The following is a 15,481-nucleotide window of genomic DNA, read 5'->3' on the forward strand; positions in this document are numbered from 1 at the left end:
TACATGATAGGCCTGTGTCCCGGGAGAGTCAACAGAGATGATACCCATAAGGAATTCGCACAGGCTTGGCACACAGTAAGCACTCAATAAATGGTAGCTCATGTTATTATACTATTATATTATTACTGTTATTCAAAGGAAATAATTAGGAAACAGGGCAGAGACTTTTCTACAAGAGTATACATTACAGAATTGTTTACAATAGCAGGGGATAGGAGACTAACTTTCCCATAATTAAAATTGTATCAGATGAATATTTAATGACATGGAAAAACATTCACGCTATGTTACTAAATGAAAAAACAGGCTAAACATATATTGACGCCCCTGGAAACGTAAATATGGATATATATGAATATAAAAGGACTTGGAAGGTATGTGCCAAGTTTTTCAACGGTGCTTTTCTCTGGGAGATATTAAAGAAAAAAAAATCTGATTCTGCTTAGCTCTTTAAACATTTTTCTACAGTGAATGAACTTATATTTTTTTAATAATAAGAAAAACCATAGTGGTATTTTTCGTTGAAAATAGAACTCAGATGGTTGGTAGTTTTTATCTCCTGTGTTCCTGAGGGGTATTACCTGCATGCATGGAGTAAAAGTTTCTATTTTTTGCATCCCCCCCCCCCCCACATCCACCATGACTTCCTCGGTGAGCAGGTGAGGAACAACTACAGACATTACTTCCTTTCGTCAAGAGCCCTCAAGGTTGTTTACGACATAGTCACCTGGGCTGCCACTCAGCTGGCCGTCTCTTATACCGTCGCCCCCTTCGTTATGTTGGCCGTTGAACCCACCATCAGTTTATACAAGTAAGTTTCCACTGTTCTCGGTTGCTCTATAGTAAACTTGTCTGTTCTGTGTTGGACTTAGGAGTTGGCAAATTGAATCAATCAGGACTGACAATCTCTATGTACGCTTTCGATGGGAAAATGTCTAGAGAAAGCTTTAGGAGGAAGTGTCTGTCCTGGAGATGCCAACAGACGAGTAGTAATACAGTGAGCAGAGTTGACAGGTAGCCCTTCAGCCATGACTCATGTAAGTAAGAGATGCTTATGGCAATGAATTCTGAAGGGATGTATCCAGATTACAGACTCAGAGGGTGAGTTCGCTGCCCTTTGCCTCTGTTTCCTGGGGTTAGGCTATGTTGGAGGCCGTGGGGCACTCAGAGAGGGACAGAAGCAGGCCGCAGCTGGGGCTGGGTTCACCCTACAGACAAGAGGCCTTTAGGGAAAGGGTGTCTTAGGGAAAGGGTGTCAGGCCCTTATGTTCAAACACCAGCCCTCCAGATGAACTGCAGACCTCTTTGTGCTTTTATTGTTTCCCTCTTTTGTTGAATTAGTCGTGTTTCTCTGGAGAAATGGTTACATGACCTCTGGCAAGTTATTAACCTCTTTTACCAGTGTTTTCTCAACTGTACAATGAAGGTAAGAATAGAATTCACCTCCAAGCACCTTTAGGTGTTAGGATTGAATGAGGCAAACGTGCAAGGGGCTCAGCTCAGTGTCTGGCGTGTAGTCTGTACTGGATAAATACCAACTTGTGTTCTTTACTGATTTGCAGAGGCTTTTGCAGATTGAGTTTGGACCATAGCTACAGTCAGAAAAGTGGCTTAGAAATAAACATGCAAACATGCCTTATTGTACATCAGGGATTGGACTCGCTGGTCAGGAATGATCAAAGAAATTTTACTACTTGGTACAGGTATCAATGTCTAGGATGATTTTTTTTTTTTTTAGGTTATAGGAAAAGAAGGTAGAGGGAAGTACACCGTGCTCCTCAATGAATTCTGTTTCTATAATGCCGGTTAGGTCACAGGAGTTATGTCCGTATAATATGGAAGTTGAGCTGGTTTATACACAAATTTTTCTAGATAAGGGATGCCAGAAGAGTGGAAAAACGATGAAATCTTCAGCCAAAAATAGCCCTCAGTTCAGCTGCTACAGCGGTAGGAGCCATGAGTGCCCGCCCAGCGCTGGGCTTCCTCTTCTCAGAGGCGCCCCGCCCAAGCTGCACCATCTTGGTTTACCTCCTCTGCACCTTGCCTCTGGGCAGCCCCACTTGCTCACAGCTCTATTGTCCTTTCTCTCGTCTCAGTGCCCTCTAGCCAGCATTTGCCCTTCATTATCTGGGACTTTTATTGCCCCCTGAAGCAGCCTTAGCCCGTTGAGCTATCTGCCTAGGCTGTCCAAGTTTCTGGCTTGGGTGTTCATTGTGTTACGAAGTCTCATAGGTTTTGAGTTGTCTGCTTCCGTCTTCATAGGTTAACTTATAACCCTGGGCCCTTCTCTCCCTTTTCTTTGGAGGTGCCCAATCCCCTCCACACTCCCTTACTCTAGGGCAGAGAGCTGCTAGTGAGGAGATGACTTTTATAAAAGAAATGGAACGGTGAAATAAAAAATGTTCCGTTAAATCAGATTTTTAAAAATGAGGTACTTGTTTTTTTATAACAGGCATTGAAACACATTGACTTGCATTCCTGAGTAAGATGGATGGGGCTGAGGGTTTCCCCCCGTGTTTGGAAAATCTAAGTGCCTATGAGGACTAATAAACAGGAACGAGAGAGAGACAGAAAAACCACCCTAGTCCTGGTGTTTTAAGCACATGATGTTGCCAGATGCAAGATTTTTTTCAGGAATATATGTATCATGTTGTAGCAGAAATGCCTGTATTTAACTCAGTACCATTTAATACCTACAGTGTGCTGGGCACTTTTCTAGAAGCTGGGGGATGGGATGGTGAGCAAAAGATAGAAATCATTCTTACTTCCATGGAGGAGATAGCTTGGTGGAAGTGACAGGAAATAATTGACAAATTGATAAATACCCACTAAGATCATACTCTGAGTGAATGGTACAAAGATTTATGAGAGCCTGTAACAGGAATCTGCTCTTGGGAGGAAGCAGTGTTTGTTTGAGTCCTGGAGTCTGAGGGTGCTGAGAGTGGTGGATGGGACACTGTGGGTTGTGTTCCAGACCCAGGGAGCAGTTGTGATAGGAGGAAGCCCCGAGAAACATGAGTGTGGGCAGAATATAGAATCAATCCAAGGTAGAGAGTAGTGAGCTGAGAAGAGACAAGAGTAGGTATCAGTGTCCCTGTTTATCATATATGGAAGTGGAGGCTCAGAGAGGGTGAGCAGTTAAAACACACACAGCAAGGCCCGAGTTTCAGATGCAAAATTTTTTTTTTTTTTTTTTTAAACAGCAAGAGCAGTAGTGCAATTACTAAAAATTTCTCTAGGAGAAGCTATTTTGGAAGAATGTTAGTGCTAGGGGAATAGCACAATGTGGTGATTTGTTTGTGATCACATGCATTTAACCAACTAAGCATGCTAATTTCTATATTTAGGCAGGAGTTCTAGGGAAAGAATTCAATCATTATCAATCCAGATCACTCATGTAGATTTCCATTTCTTTTTAAAAACAATCTTTTTTTTTAGAAAACACCTTTGTTTAGGGTGAAATTGACATTTCTGTCACTTCTGTCAATTACAAGCAATTCAACCTAATATGTTATCTTGTTTTCATAGTTGCTTATGTATATAATTTAAGTTCCCTATCTAGATCAGCTCTGTCCAATAGAAGTTTCTACAATGACCAAAATGCCATCCAATATGTTGGCCACCAGTGCATGTGGCTGTTGAGCTTTTGAAATGTGGCTAGTGTGACTGAGGAACGGAGTTTTCAATTTATCTAATTTGAATTTTAACAGCCACATGTCAATGGCTACTAGACTGCCTCTCAAAAACAGTTTTCAGAATCTTTTAAAAACAATTTTTTTCAGAAACTCTTAAGAGAATCACTGAATCTGGCAAAAGAAATAAAAATTGAATCATCTTTTTAGTCGAGGTGGGTCTAGATGCATTCCAGATCTGTTCCTCACTAGGGGATAATTTAAATAACTGGCAATGAATGGCAGTTGTATGCAAATCCATTTCTCAGGATACCCTTCCCTGATTGACATTTAAATGTCAGATGGGCTTCATTTTTCTGGCTAGTCACTTTTCAAGTTACAGTGACTACAAATCCCAGCTTTAAATTTCTTAGTCTAATTTTTTTCCTTTAAGTTGTAAATGAGCCCCAAGTGAACATCTAAATGTATTATGAAAGAACTTGTGATTCTGAAAAGATGATAGAGTAGAAGGACTTGAGCTTACCTCCTCTTGTGAAAACACCAAAATCACAACTAACTGCTGACCAACCATCAACAAAAAAGACTGGAATCTACCAAAAGAGATATTTTATATTCAAAGACAAAGAAGAAGCCACAACGAGACGGTAGGAGGGGTGCTTTTGCGACATAAATCCTATAACTGTCAGGTGGGTGACCCACAAAGTGGAAAATAATTATATCACAGAGGTTCTCCCACAAGAGTGAGAGTCCTGAGCCCCACGTCAGGCTCCCCAGCATGAGGGTCTGGCATCAGAGCATTTGGCTTTCAAGGCCCGTGGGGCTTGAGTACAGGAGCTCCACAGGACTGGGGGAAACAGACTGCACTCTTGGAGGGCATGCACAAGTTTTCATGTACCCTGGGACCCAACACAAAGCAGTACCTCCATAGGAGCTGGGGCTGGACCTACCTACAAGTCTTGGAGGGTCTCACAGAGGTTGCCATTTTGGCATCAAGACATGGCCCTTCCCACCAGCCTACAGGCTCCAGTGCTTGGATGCCTCAGGCCAAACAACCAGTAGGGTAGGAACACAGCCCCACCCATCAGCAGAGTGCATAAAGCCATACTGAGCTCACAGCCACCTCTAAACACACCCCTTGACATGGCCCTGACCACCAGAGGGATAAGACCCAGCTCCACCTACAAGTGGGCAGGCACCAGTCCCTCCCACCAGGAAGCCTGCACAAACCTCAAGACCAGCCTCACCCACCAGAGGGCAGACACCAGAAGAGGAGCTATGATCCTCCAGCCAGCAGAAAGAAGACCACAAACACAGAAAGTTAGACAAAATGGGACAGCAGAGAAATACGTTCCAGACGAAGGAACAAGATAAATGAACAACTAAATGAAGTGGACATAGGCAACCTACCTGAAAAAGAATTTAGAGTAATGATAGTAGAGATGATCAAGATCTCAGAAAAAGAATGGAGGCACAGATGAAGAAGTTACAAGAGATGTTTAACAAAGAGCTAGAAGATTTAAAGAACAAACGAATAGAAATGAACAATGCAATAACTGGAATGAAAAATAAAGTAGAAGGGATCGAGAGCAGAATAACTGAAGCAGAAGAACAAATAAGTAAGCTGAAATACAGAATGGTAGAAATCACTGCCGTGAAACAGAATAAAGAATGAAAAGAAGTGAGGACAGTCTCAGAGACCTCTGGGACAACATTAAATGCACAAACATTCACATCATAGGGGTCCCAGAAGGAGAAGAGAGAGATAAAGGGCCTGAGAAAATATTTGGAGAGATTATAGCTGAAAACTTCCCTAACATGAGAGAGGAAACAATCAAGTCCAGGAAATGCAGAGAGTCCCATACAAGATAAACCCAAGGAGGAACACACTGAGACTAAAGACAAAAAATATTAAAAGCACCAAGGGACAAGTAACAAATAACATACAAGGGTATCCCCTTAGGGTTATGAGCTGAAACTCAGAAACTCTGCAGGCCAGAAAGGAGTGGTATATTATGTAAAGTGATGAAAGGGAAAAACCTACACCCAAGAATACCCTACCCAGCAAGGCTCTCATTCAGATTCAACAGAGAAAAAGTTTTACAGACAAGCAAAAGCTAAGAGAATTCAGCACCACCAAACCAGCTTTATAACAAAGCCTACAGGAACTTCTCTAGGCAGAAAAGAAAAGGCCACAACTAGAATCAAGAAAATTAAGAATGGGAAAGCTCATCAGTAAAGGCAAACATAAAGTAAAGGTAGGAAATCATCTGCACACAAATATATCAAAACCAGCAATTGTGAGAAGAGGAGAGCACAAATGCAGGATATTGGAAATGCATTGGAAATTAAGTGACCAGCAACTTAAAACAATCTTGTACATATATAGACTGCTATATCAAAACCTCATGGGAACCATAAGCCAAAAATCTACAACAGATACACACACAAAAAAAGAAAAAGCAGTCCAAACACAACAATAAAGATAGACATCAAATCACGAGAGAGAGAACAAAAGAGGAAAGGGAGAAAAAAAGACCTTCAAAAACAAATCTAAAACAACAAAATGGCCATAAGAACATTAATATTGATAATTACCTTAAATGTAAATGGATTAAATGCTCCTACCAAAAGACATAGACTGGCCGAATGGATACAAAAACAAGATCCATATATATGTTGTCTACAAGAGACCCACTTCAGACCTAGAGACACATACAGACTGAAAGTGAGGGGATGGAAAAAGGTATTCCACGCAAATGCAAATCAAAAGAAAGCTGGAGTAGCAATACTCATGTCAGACAAAATAAACTTTAAAATAAAGAATGTTACAGGAGACAAAGAAGAACACTACAGAATGATCAAGGGATCAAGCCAAGAAGAAGATATAACAATTGTAAATATGTATGCACCCTACATAGGAGCAACTCAATACATAAGGCAAATGCTAACAGCCATAAAAGGAGAAATCGACAGTAACACAATAATGGGGGGGGGACTTTAACACCCCACTTTCATCAATGGACAGATCATCCGGAGAGAAAATCAATAAGGAAACACAGGCCTTAAATGATACATTAGAACAGATGGACTTAATTGATATTTGTAGACCATTACATCCAAAAGCAACAGAATACACTTTCTTCTGAAGTGCAGATGGAACATTCTCCAGGATAGATCACATCTTGGGTCACAAGTCACACCTTGGTAATTTTAAGAAAATTGAAATCATACCAAGCATCTTTTCCAACCACAACACTTGAAATTAGAAATCAATTACAGGAAAAAAAACTGTAAGAAACAAACATGTGGAGGCTAAACAATATGTTACTAAACAACCAATGGATCACTGAAGAACTCAAAGAGGAAATCAAAAAATACCTCAAGACAAATGACAATGAAAACACAATGACCCAAAACCTATGGGACACAGCAAAAGCAGTTATAGGAGGGAAGTTTATAGCAATACAGTCTTACCTTAGGAAACAAGAAAAATCTCAAACAACCTAACCTTACACCTAAAGCAACTAGAGAAAGAACAGAGAAAACCCAAAGTTAGCAGAAGGAAAGAAATCATAAAGATCAGAGCAGAAATAAATGAAATAGAGATGAAAACATTAGCAAAGATCAGTGAAACTAAAAGCAGGTTCTTTGAGAAGATAAACAAAATTGATAAACCTTTATCCAGACTCATCAAGAAAAAAAGGAAGAGGACTCTATAAATCAATAAAGTTAGAAATGAAAAAGGAGAAGTTAAACTGACAGCACAGAAATACAAAAGATAAGAGACTACTACAGATAACTATATGCCAATAAAATGGACAAATTCTTACAAAGGTACAACCTTCCAAGACTGAACCAGGAAGAAATAGAAAATATGAATAGACCAATCACAAGTACTGTAACTGAAACAGCAATTAAAAACTTCCAACAAACAAAATTCCAGGACCAGATGGCTTCACAGGTAAATGCTATCAAACATTTAGAGAATAGTTAAACACATATCCTTCTGAAACCCTTCCAAAAAATTGCAGAGGAAGGAACACTCCCAAGCTCAGTCTATGAGGTCACCATCATTCTGATAACAAAACCAGACAAAGTCATCACACACACACACAATTACAGGCCAGTATCACTGATCCTCAACAAAATGCTAGCAAACTGAATCTAACAACACATTCAAAGGATCATACACCATGATCAAGTGGGATTTATCCCAGGGATGGAAGGATTTTTCAATATCCACAAATCAATCAGTGTGATACACCACATTAACAAACTGAAGAATAAAAACCATATGATCATCTCAATAGATGCAGAAAAAGCTTTGGACAAAATTCAACACCCATTTATGATATAAACTCTCCAGAAAGTGGGAATAGAGGGAACTTACCTCAACATAATAAAGGCCATATATGACAAACCTACAGCTAACATCATTCTCAATGGTTAAAAGCTGAAAGCATTCCCACTAAGATCAGCAACAAGGCTAGGATGTCCATTGTTGCCACCTTTATTCAACATAGTTTTGGAAGTCCTAGTCATGTCAATCAGAGAAAAGAAGAAATAAAAGGAACCCAAATTGGAAAAGAAGAAGTAAAACTGTCACTGTTTGCAGATGACATGATACTATACATAGAAAGTCATAAAGATGCTACCAGAAAACTACTAGAGCTCATCAATGAATTCAGTAAAGTTGCAGGATACAAAATTAATACACAGAAATCCCTTGCATTCCTATACACTAACAACGAGAGACCAGAAAAAGAAATTGAGACAATCCCATTTATCATTGCATCAAAAAGAACAAACTACATAGGAATAAATCTACCTAAGGAGACAAAAGACCTGTACTCAGAAAACTATGACACTGACGAAAGAAATCAAAGATGACACAAACAGATGGAAAGATATATACCATGTTATTGGAATTGGAAAAATCAATATTGTCAAAATGACTATACTACCCAAGACAATCTACAGATTCAATGCAATCCCTACCAAATTACCAATGACATTTTTCACAGAACTAGAACAAAAACCTTTAAAATTCGTATGGAGACACAAAAGACCCCAAATAGCCAAAGCAATCCTGAGAAAGAAAAACGGAGCAGGAGGAATCAGATTCCCTGACTTCAGACTATACTTACAAAGATACAGTAATCAAAACAGAATGGTACTGGCACAAAAAAAGACATATAGATCAATGGAACAGGATAGAAAGCCCAGAAATAAACCCACGGACCTATGGTTAATTAATCTACGACAAAGGAAGCAAGAATATACAATGGAGAAAAGACAGTCTTTTCAGTAAGTGGTGCTGGGAAAATGGGAGAGCTACATGTAAAAGAATGAAATCAGAACATTCTCTAACACCATATGCAAAAAGAAACTCAAAATGCATCAAAGACCTATAAAACTCTTAGAAGAAAACATAGGCACAACACTCTGACATAAATTGCAGCAGTATCTTTTTGGACCCACCTCCTAATAAAAACAAAAATAAACAAATGGGACCTAATTAAATTTAAAAGCTTCTGTGCAGCAAAAGGAACCATAAAACAAAAAGACAACCCATAGAATGGAAGATAATATTTGCAAATGAAGCAGCTGACAAGGGATTAATCTCCAGAATATGCAAACAGCTCATGCAGCTCTATGTCAAACAAAACCCCATTAAACGAACAACCCAATCAAAAAAATGGGCAGAAGACTTAAATAGACATTTCTCCAAAGAAGCAATACAGATGGCCAAAAAGTATATGAAAAGATGCTCAACATCACTAATTATTAGAGAACTGCAAATCAAAACTACAATGTGGAATCACCTCACACCAGTCAGAATGTCCATCATCAAAGTCTATAAACACTAAATGCTGGAGAGGGTATGGAGAAAAAGGAACCCTCCTACACTGTTGGTAGGAATGTAAATTGGTACAACCACTATGGAGAACAGTCTGGAGATTCCTTAAAAAACTAAAAATAGAAATCCCACTCCTGGGCATATATCCGGAGAAAACCATAATTTGAAAAGGAACGTGCACCCCAGTGTTCATTGCAGCACTATTTAAAATAGCCAAGACGTGGAAGCAACATAAAATGTCCCTTTACAGAGGAATGGATAAAGAAGATGTAGTACATATATACAGTGAATACTACTCAGCCATAAAAAAAGAATGAAATAATGCTATTTGCAGCAACATGGATGGACCTAGAGATGTCATACTAAGTGAAGTCAGACAGAGAAAGACAAATATCATATGATATCACCCATATCTAGAATCTAATTTAAAAAATGATACAAATGAATTTATTTACAAAACAGAAAGACTTACAGATATCAGAAACAAACTTACATTTATCAAAGGGGAAATGTAGGTTGGGGGGATAAATCAGGAGCTTGGGATTAACATACAAACACTACTATATTATAAGATATCAACTGATAACCAACAAGGACCTCCTGTATAGCACAGGGAACTCTACTCAATATTCTGTGATAACCTATATGAGAAAAGAATAAAAATGTATGTGTGTGTATATATATATATATATATATATAAAACTGAATCCCTTTGCTGTACACCTGAAACTAACACAACATTGTAAAGCAACTATAATCCAATAAATTTTTTAACAAAAGAACGAAGTTGTCTTAGCTCAGGCTGCTATGACTAAATAGTATAGACTGGGTGACTTAAACAGCAGACATTTATGTCTCACAATCTTGGAGGCTGGGAAGTCCAAGATCAAGATGCCAGCAGATTTGGTTTCCGATGAAAGCTCTCTTTCTGGCTTGCAGAAGGCTACCTTCTCACTGTGTCCTCACATAGCAGAGAGAGAGACCGAGGGAGACAAGGACCGCAAAAGAGATGGGGTGAGGGACAGTGAGAGGGACACAGAGAAAGATGGCTCACGCTCTGATTTGCCTTTATTTTCTAATAAGGGTACTAATGCTGTCATGGGGGGCCCACCATCATTGCCTCATCTAAACCAAATTACCACCCAAAGTCTACTTCTCCAAATACCATCAGATTGGAAGTCAGGGCTTCGACGTATGAATTTGGGGGAGGACACAAACATTTAGCCAGAGCAGAACCTTTCGATGAAATCATTTTCAAAAGCAAAATCTCATATGTTGTCTTTAACTAGAGAGCACTTTATTAAATTCAATGTATAAGAATGTTAGAATTTGTGTAGGAATTTTTGTAGATAGCAAACTGCTTGAGAGTAGAACTATGCTTTATTCATCTGTGTATCTGGAGTACCTAGTTTAGTCCTAGCATGCTCTATAAATGTTAGCTGAGTTTTTCCATAACAAAAAGATGGAAGTATTGCTTAAAATTTGAGAGAAGTATGGAGTGTCAGAATAGGTTACTAAACCTCCCTGGGAAGTTGAAGTTTTTCTCCCTTGACTTCCAGAATATTTGGTTTTAATCTAACAAAATTGCTCCAGTGTAGATTTGGCCACATGTAAAAGATTAAGGCAAAATGCAAGAACAAAGTACATTTTACGAGAGCAGACTCTGAAAGCTGGAGTTCCCTCTGCCTGGGGTATGCCTGTGAGAATCCCAGCTTACACTTGCTGAACCAATGTGTTTCTCTGTAGAGCTGTTATTCACCCTCATTAATGTCCTGGTTTAAATAGTAAATCAGATGGTCACTTACCTGTGGCTCTTCACCCCTCTGCTAATTACTACCATTGTGTCTATACGTCTCTTCTTTTCCATTCCCAAAAGGAGGGGTGGGGTCTTTGCCTTTTTGTAGATCCCAGTTCAATGCTTCGTACATCCTAGGCAGTAAATGCTTATTGAAAGAAGAAATGAAGATATGTTTGCTTCTGCTGAAGCTTTTAACTATTCTATATAGACCTGACATTATGATCACAAAAGCTGGGGAATTATATGTAAATCGATTGTGGGTCCCCTGCCCCTTAACATTATTTTCCTTTGCCCTTGAAAAAGCATTGGAGAAAGTGTAAGTTCAGTTTTCCCAAATGGATATAGAATAATTTTATAACAGCTGCTTTCTAATTACTTGCATTCATTGATGTGTACAGCATTTATTGAGCATCTACCCTGTGTCCAGTATCACACTTATGCAATAAGTCCACAAACCTCAAAAGCAAAACTTGTTTTAGTTTGGATGAAAATCGAGGTATGGAGTAGGCTTTTGAAGTCCAGATTCCTCAGGCTCATAATATATACAGGAACCCCTGACACTTAGTGGAGCACATTGGCTAAAGGGTCAGTTGCATTTGTGTTTGGGGAACATAGGGTAGGGCTTCAATTTCATTCCATGCATCCTTAGACTTTTAATATGGTGGGTTTCTAGCTGTCAGGGTTAATTCTCTCCATCTGCTTATTACATCAGTGGGACATTGCCATACGCCTGTCTGCAGATGGGCTGGTTGGTTTGCTCTGCCCAGCTTTGTGGTTTTGGTCCATCCCTGGCCCACTCACCCACCAAAGGGAGTTATCTGTGGAGTGGATCAAGGCGAGCCTGAGTGCAGCCAGGTCCACCAGTGCCAAAAGGTGATGTAATTGCCTCATGTGACATTTCCCACATACACCCTTGTTTGAAATATAATTTGTGTGTTTATTCCTAGGTCCATGTACTTTTACTTACACATTATCAGTCTCCTGATCATACTGTTCCTGCCAATCAAACCACAAGCTCATAATCAAAGGCGGCCTCAGACTCTGAACTCTGTTAATAAGAAAAAAATAGATTGATACCTCCAAAGAAAAGAAACAAACAAAAGCTGAACACATAAGACTGCAAATCACTGGACAGAGGAGATAAAAAGACTCCAGGGTTCTCCAGTGACTTAGAGGTAATGTTTACATGCATCTATTTTGTTTTGATTTTTTAAGTGCAGGGAGTATTTTTATAAAGCTTTTTTTTGTACCATTGAATCAGCCATGTCCAGTTGATTTAATACTTTCTAGGACATTTGAGTAGTATGGAGGTGTGTGGAGAATGTGCTAGAACTGCAGAGACAGTCCATTCTGGGCTAGCTGGGTCTTCACTTTTCTGGCATGATCTCCAACCACTGAAATCTGGACGTTGGGAACCCGGGCGTCTGCTCCAGAAGTTAGAAGGTAAAGCTGAGATGACTTGTCTTCCAGAACATATGCAAGACGGTTGTTCCTTGGGAAGCCCCCAGTCCCTTGACTTGTGACATTACTGTTCTCAAACACATTAACTACACTCAGAAGACTGCTGAGGAGGGACCGTGTGGAGGGAGGTTTGCAGAATACTGAAAATTCAATGAGCCTGGAGGACTGTGAATGGACACTTGAATGGACTGGAGGTCAGGCACGTGCCCTGAAGGTGGCTGCGTTTCCCCTGCCACCACCACCCCCCCCCCACCAGGGATGTAACCCTTCTTTCTTCTGAAATGAGCCAAGATTGGAAATCAGAAAGTCTCCTGTCCACATACCAGAAGTCTCAGAGGGGCTACTGTTTTCCATTGCATATGTGCCATCTGCTGGCCCAGGCATGGCCCTGAGAAGACACCCAGATTTCACACCATTAAGGCAGAGGGATGTCTTTTTATAAATATTTTTTAAAGTAATTTAAAGTTATATTGAAGTTTGGGAAGAAGAGGCAGATATTTCTCTTTTCTCCCCTCACTTCTCAGAGATGTTCATGATCACAGCCCATGATGTTCACTCGGGCTGGTCTCCATTTTTTTTCAGTTTCATAGCTGATTAAATCCGATATTCTTTTAGTTGAATCATCCTATTAGAAAGCAGAGATTGAAAAACGGTTTTCCTTTCTATCTTTGTAATGAATGTGCTGTGGCTCCTTTGGGAAACTTCTATTGGGTGATATTCTATGTGGGAGAAGGAAACGTGGTATTAAATGTGGAAAATAATAATGATAATAATAAAATATATGCTACAATGTTGTACCCTCAATCAAATACTTTGGGAGGAGAGAATTTGTTCAAATCAGATGGTTAAAAATGAGTTTCTTACTAAATCAATACTGCATTTCTACATAAAGGAAATATTTCTAAAAACAAGTGCTTTTTGTTTGTGTCAGACTTGCCGTTCTGAAGTGTGTGTGTATTTTGTGTGTGTTTTAACAAATGTGTACAAGGTTTTACTTGCTTAAAATGTGAGCATCACACGTTCAATTTGTACTACGTGTCAGGTGCTTGGATGTTTTTGGTTTGATTTCTGATCTTCGTTCCTAACAGTGCAGGTAAGATTAACCTCCTTTTAGAGATGAGGAAACAGAATCAGGAAGATGGCTGCTAACTGCCCCAGAGTCACAGACTTAGTGCTTGAGCTGAGATTTGAACCCAAGACGGTCCCAAGAGAGCCAATGGCCGTGGATCTTTCTATGAGGTATCCTGCTGGTGCATCTCTTTGGACAATGAAATGTGAAATGATGTGCTTGTCCCTTAAATAGTTTGTGTGGTCCTGATGCTGCTCAGAACCTGAGCTGTAGTCCTTATGTGAGACAATGGAAGTTAAGATGTAGCACTTTTGTGCCAGCATAGGAGGCTTACCCCAGTTTAACCAGGGAACCTTGTGGTAACCCTACTTTGCTGTCCCAGGAGGAATATTAGATAGTGGATAGAGGGAAGAGAATGTAGGTGCCTAAAATCTGTCAGGGTCTGTCTCCAACAGGAATATTTTGAGGTGCAAGACCAAGAAAAATACCCATCTTGCACACCAGCAAAAATGGTATACATCACCATTGGCATGGAGTGTGTGGAATAATCCATCTTACAATGAAATCTTTGAACTTGCAATATGATTTATGTCTGGGGTTCTCTGTATTTAGTATCTTCATTTCTGAGAGAAGAACTTTGGTGGCGAGAGGAGAGGTGATCATTAGGGAGACCAGCAGTCCTGCTTTGCAGAGACTCTGCCAACCTCTCAGTCCTGGGCAAACAAGGACCACTGGTCCCTTAAGAGACCACTCAGAATCAATTACTCATTATGGAATGGAAGTCAAGCCTGTGGAACCTGGGCTTATAGATTCTCTATTTCAGACAGTGCTAGGTCCTGAGACACCCTTTTCATATTATGAGGCCTTATTCAGTACTAAAAGGACAACAACTCCAAGAGCAATTAGTACCTTTTTTCCCCTGAGAACATTTAACCATAGAAAAAATTTCAATTTAGGACAAAAGTTTAAACAGAAGATTGGGACTGTTCCTATTGCCTTAGAGTTCCTAGTTGTCCTAAACATAATATGCATTTAATAAATATGTTTTGGGTCGATGAGCTTGCAGTTTAAAAGAAACACTTTTTAGGTTTTGTTTTTGAAAAGGCCAGATTTAAAATATTCTATTCTAGTTCAACATCACTAATCATCATGGAAATGTGAATCAAAACGACAATGAGATCTCACCTCACACCAGTCAGAATGGCTATCATCAAAAAGAACACAAGGATAGAAAGCCCAGAGATAAACCCATGCGCCTATGGTCACCTAATCTATGACAAAGTCGGTGAGAATATACAATGGAGAAAAGATCGTCTCTTCAATAAGTGGTGCTGGGAAAACTGGACAACTACATGTAAAAGAATGAAATTAGAACATTCCCTACCACCATACATGAAAATAAACTCAAAATGGATTAAAGACCTAAATATAAGGCTGGATACTATAAAACACTTAGAGGAAAATATAGGAAGAACACTCTTTGACATAAATCACAGTAAGATCTTTTCCAATCCACTGCCTACAGTAATGAAAATAAAAACAAAAATAAATAAACAGGACCTAATTAAAAGCTTTTGCACAGCAAAGGAAACCGTAAACAAAACAAAAAGACAACCCTCAGAATGGGAGAAAATATTTGCAAACAAAGCAACTGACAAGGG

General features: G+C 39.4%; 1 protein-coding gene across 2 annotated transcripts in view; it reads left to right on the forward strand.

Moving 5' to 3' along the window:
- The window catches only part of MBOAT1 (membrane bound O-acyltransferase domain containing 1), a 112,819-nt gene extending 99,259 nt beyond the window's left edge, over positions 1-13,560 (forward strand). For both annotated transcript variants that reach the window (XM_033434825.2, XM_004273532.4), the window contains exons 12-13: positions 660-811; positions 12,238-13,560. In XM_033434825.2, the coding sequence (XP_033290716.1) occupies positions 660-811; positions 12,238-12,364 (279 nt within the window). In that variant the 3' untranslated portion in view covers positions 12,365-13,560. The remainder of the gene's footprint in view (positions 1-659; positions 812-12,237) is intronic.
- The last annotated feature ends 1,921 nt before the right edge of the window (positions 13,561-15,481 follow it).

This window comes from Orcinus orca, chromosome 10 (genome assembly GCF_937001465.1).
Source record: "Orcinus orca chromosome 10, mOrcOrc1.1, whole genome shotgun sequence".
Lineage (NCBI taxonomy): Eukaryota > Metazoa > Chordata > Mammalia > Artiodactyla > Delphinidae > Orcinus > Orcinus orca.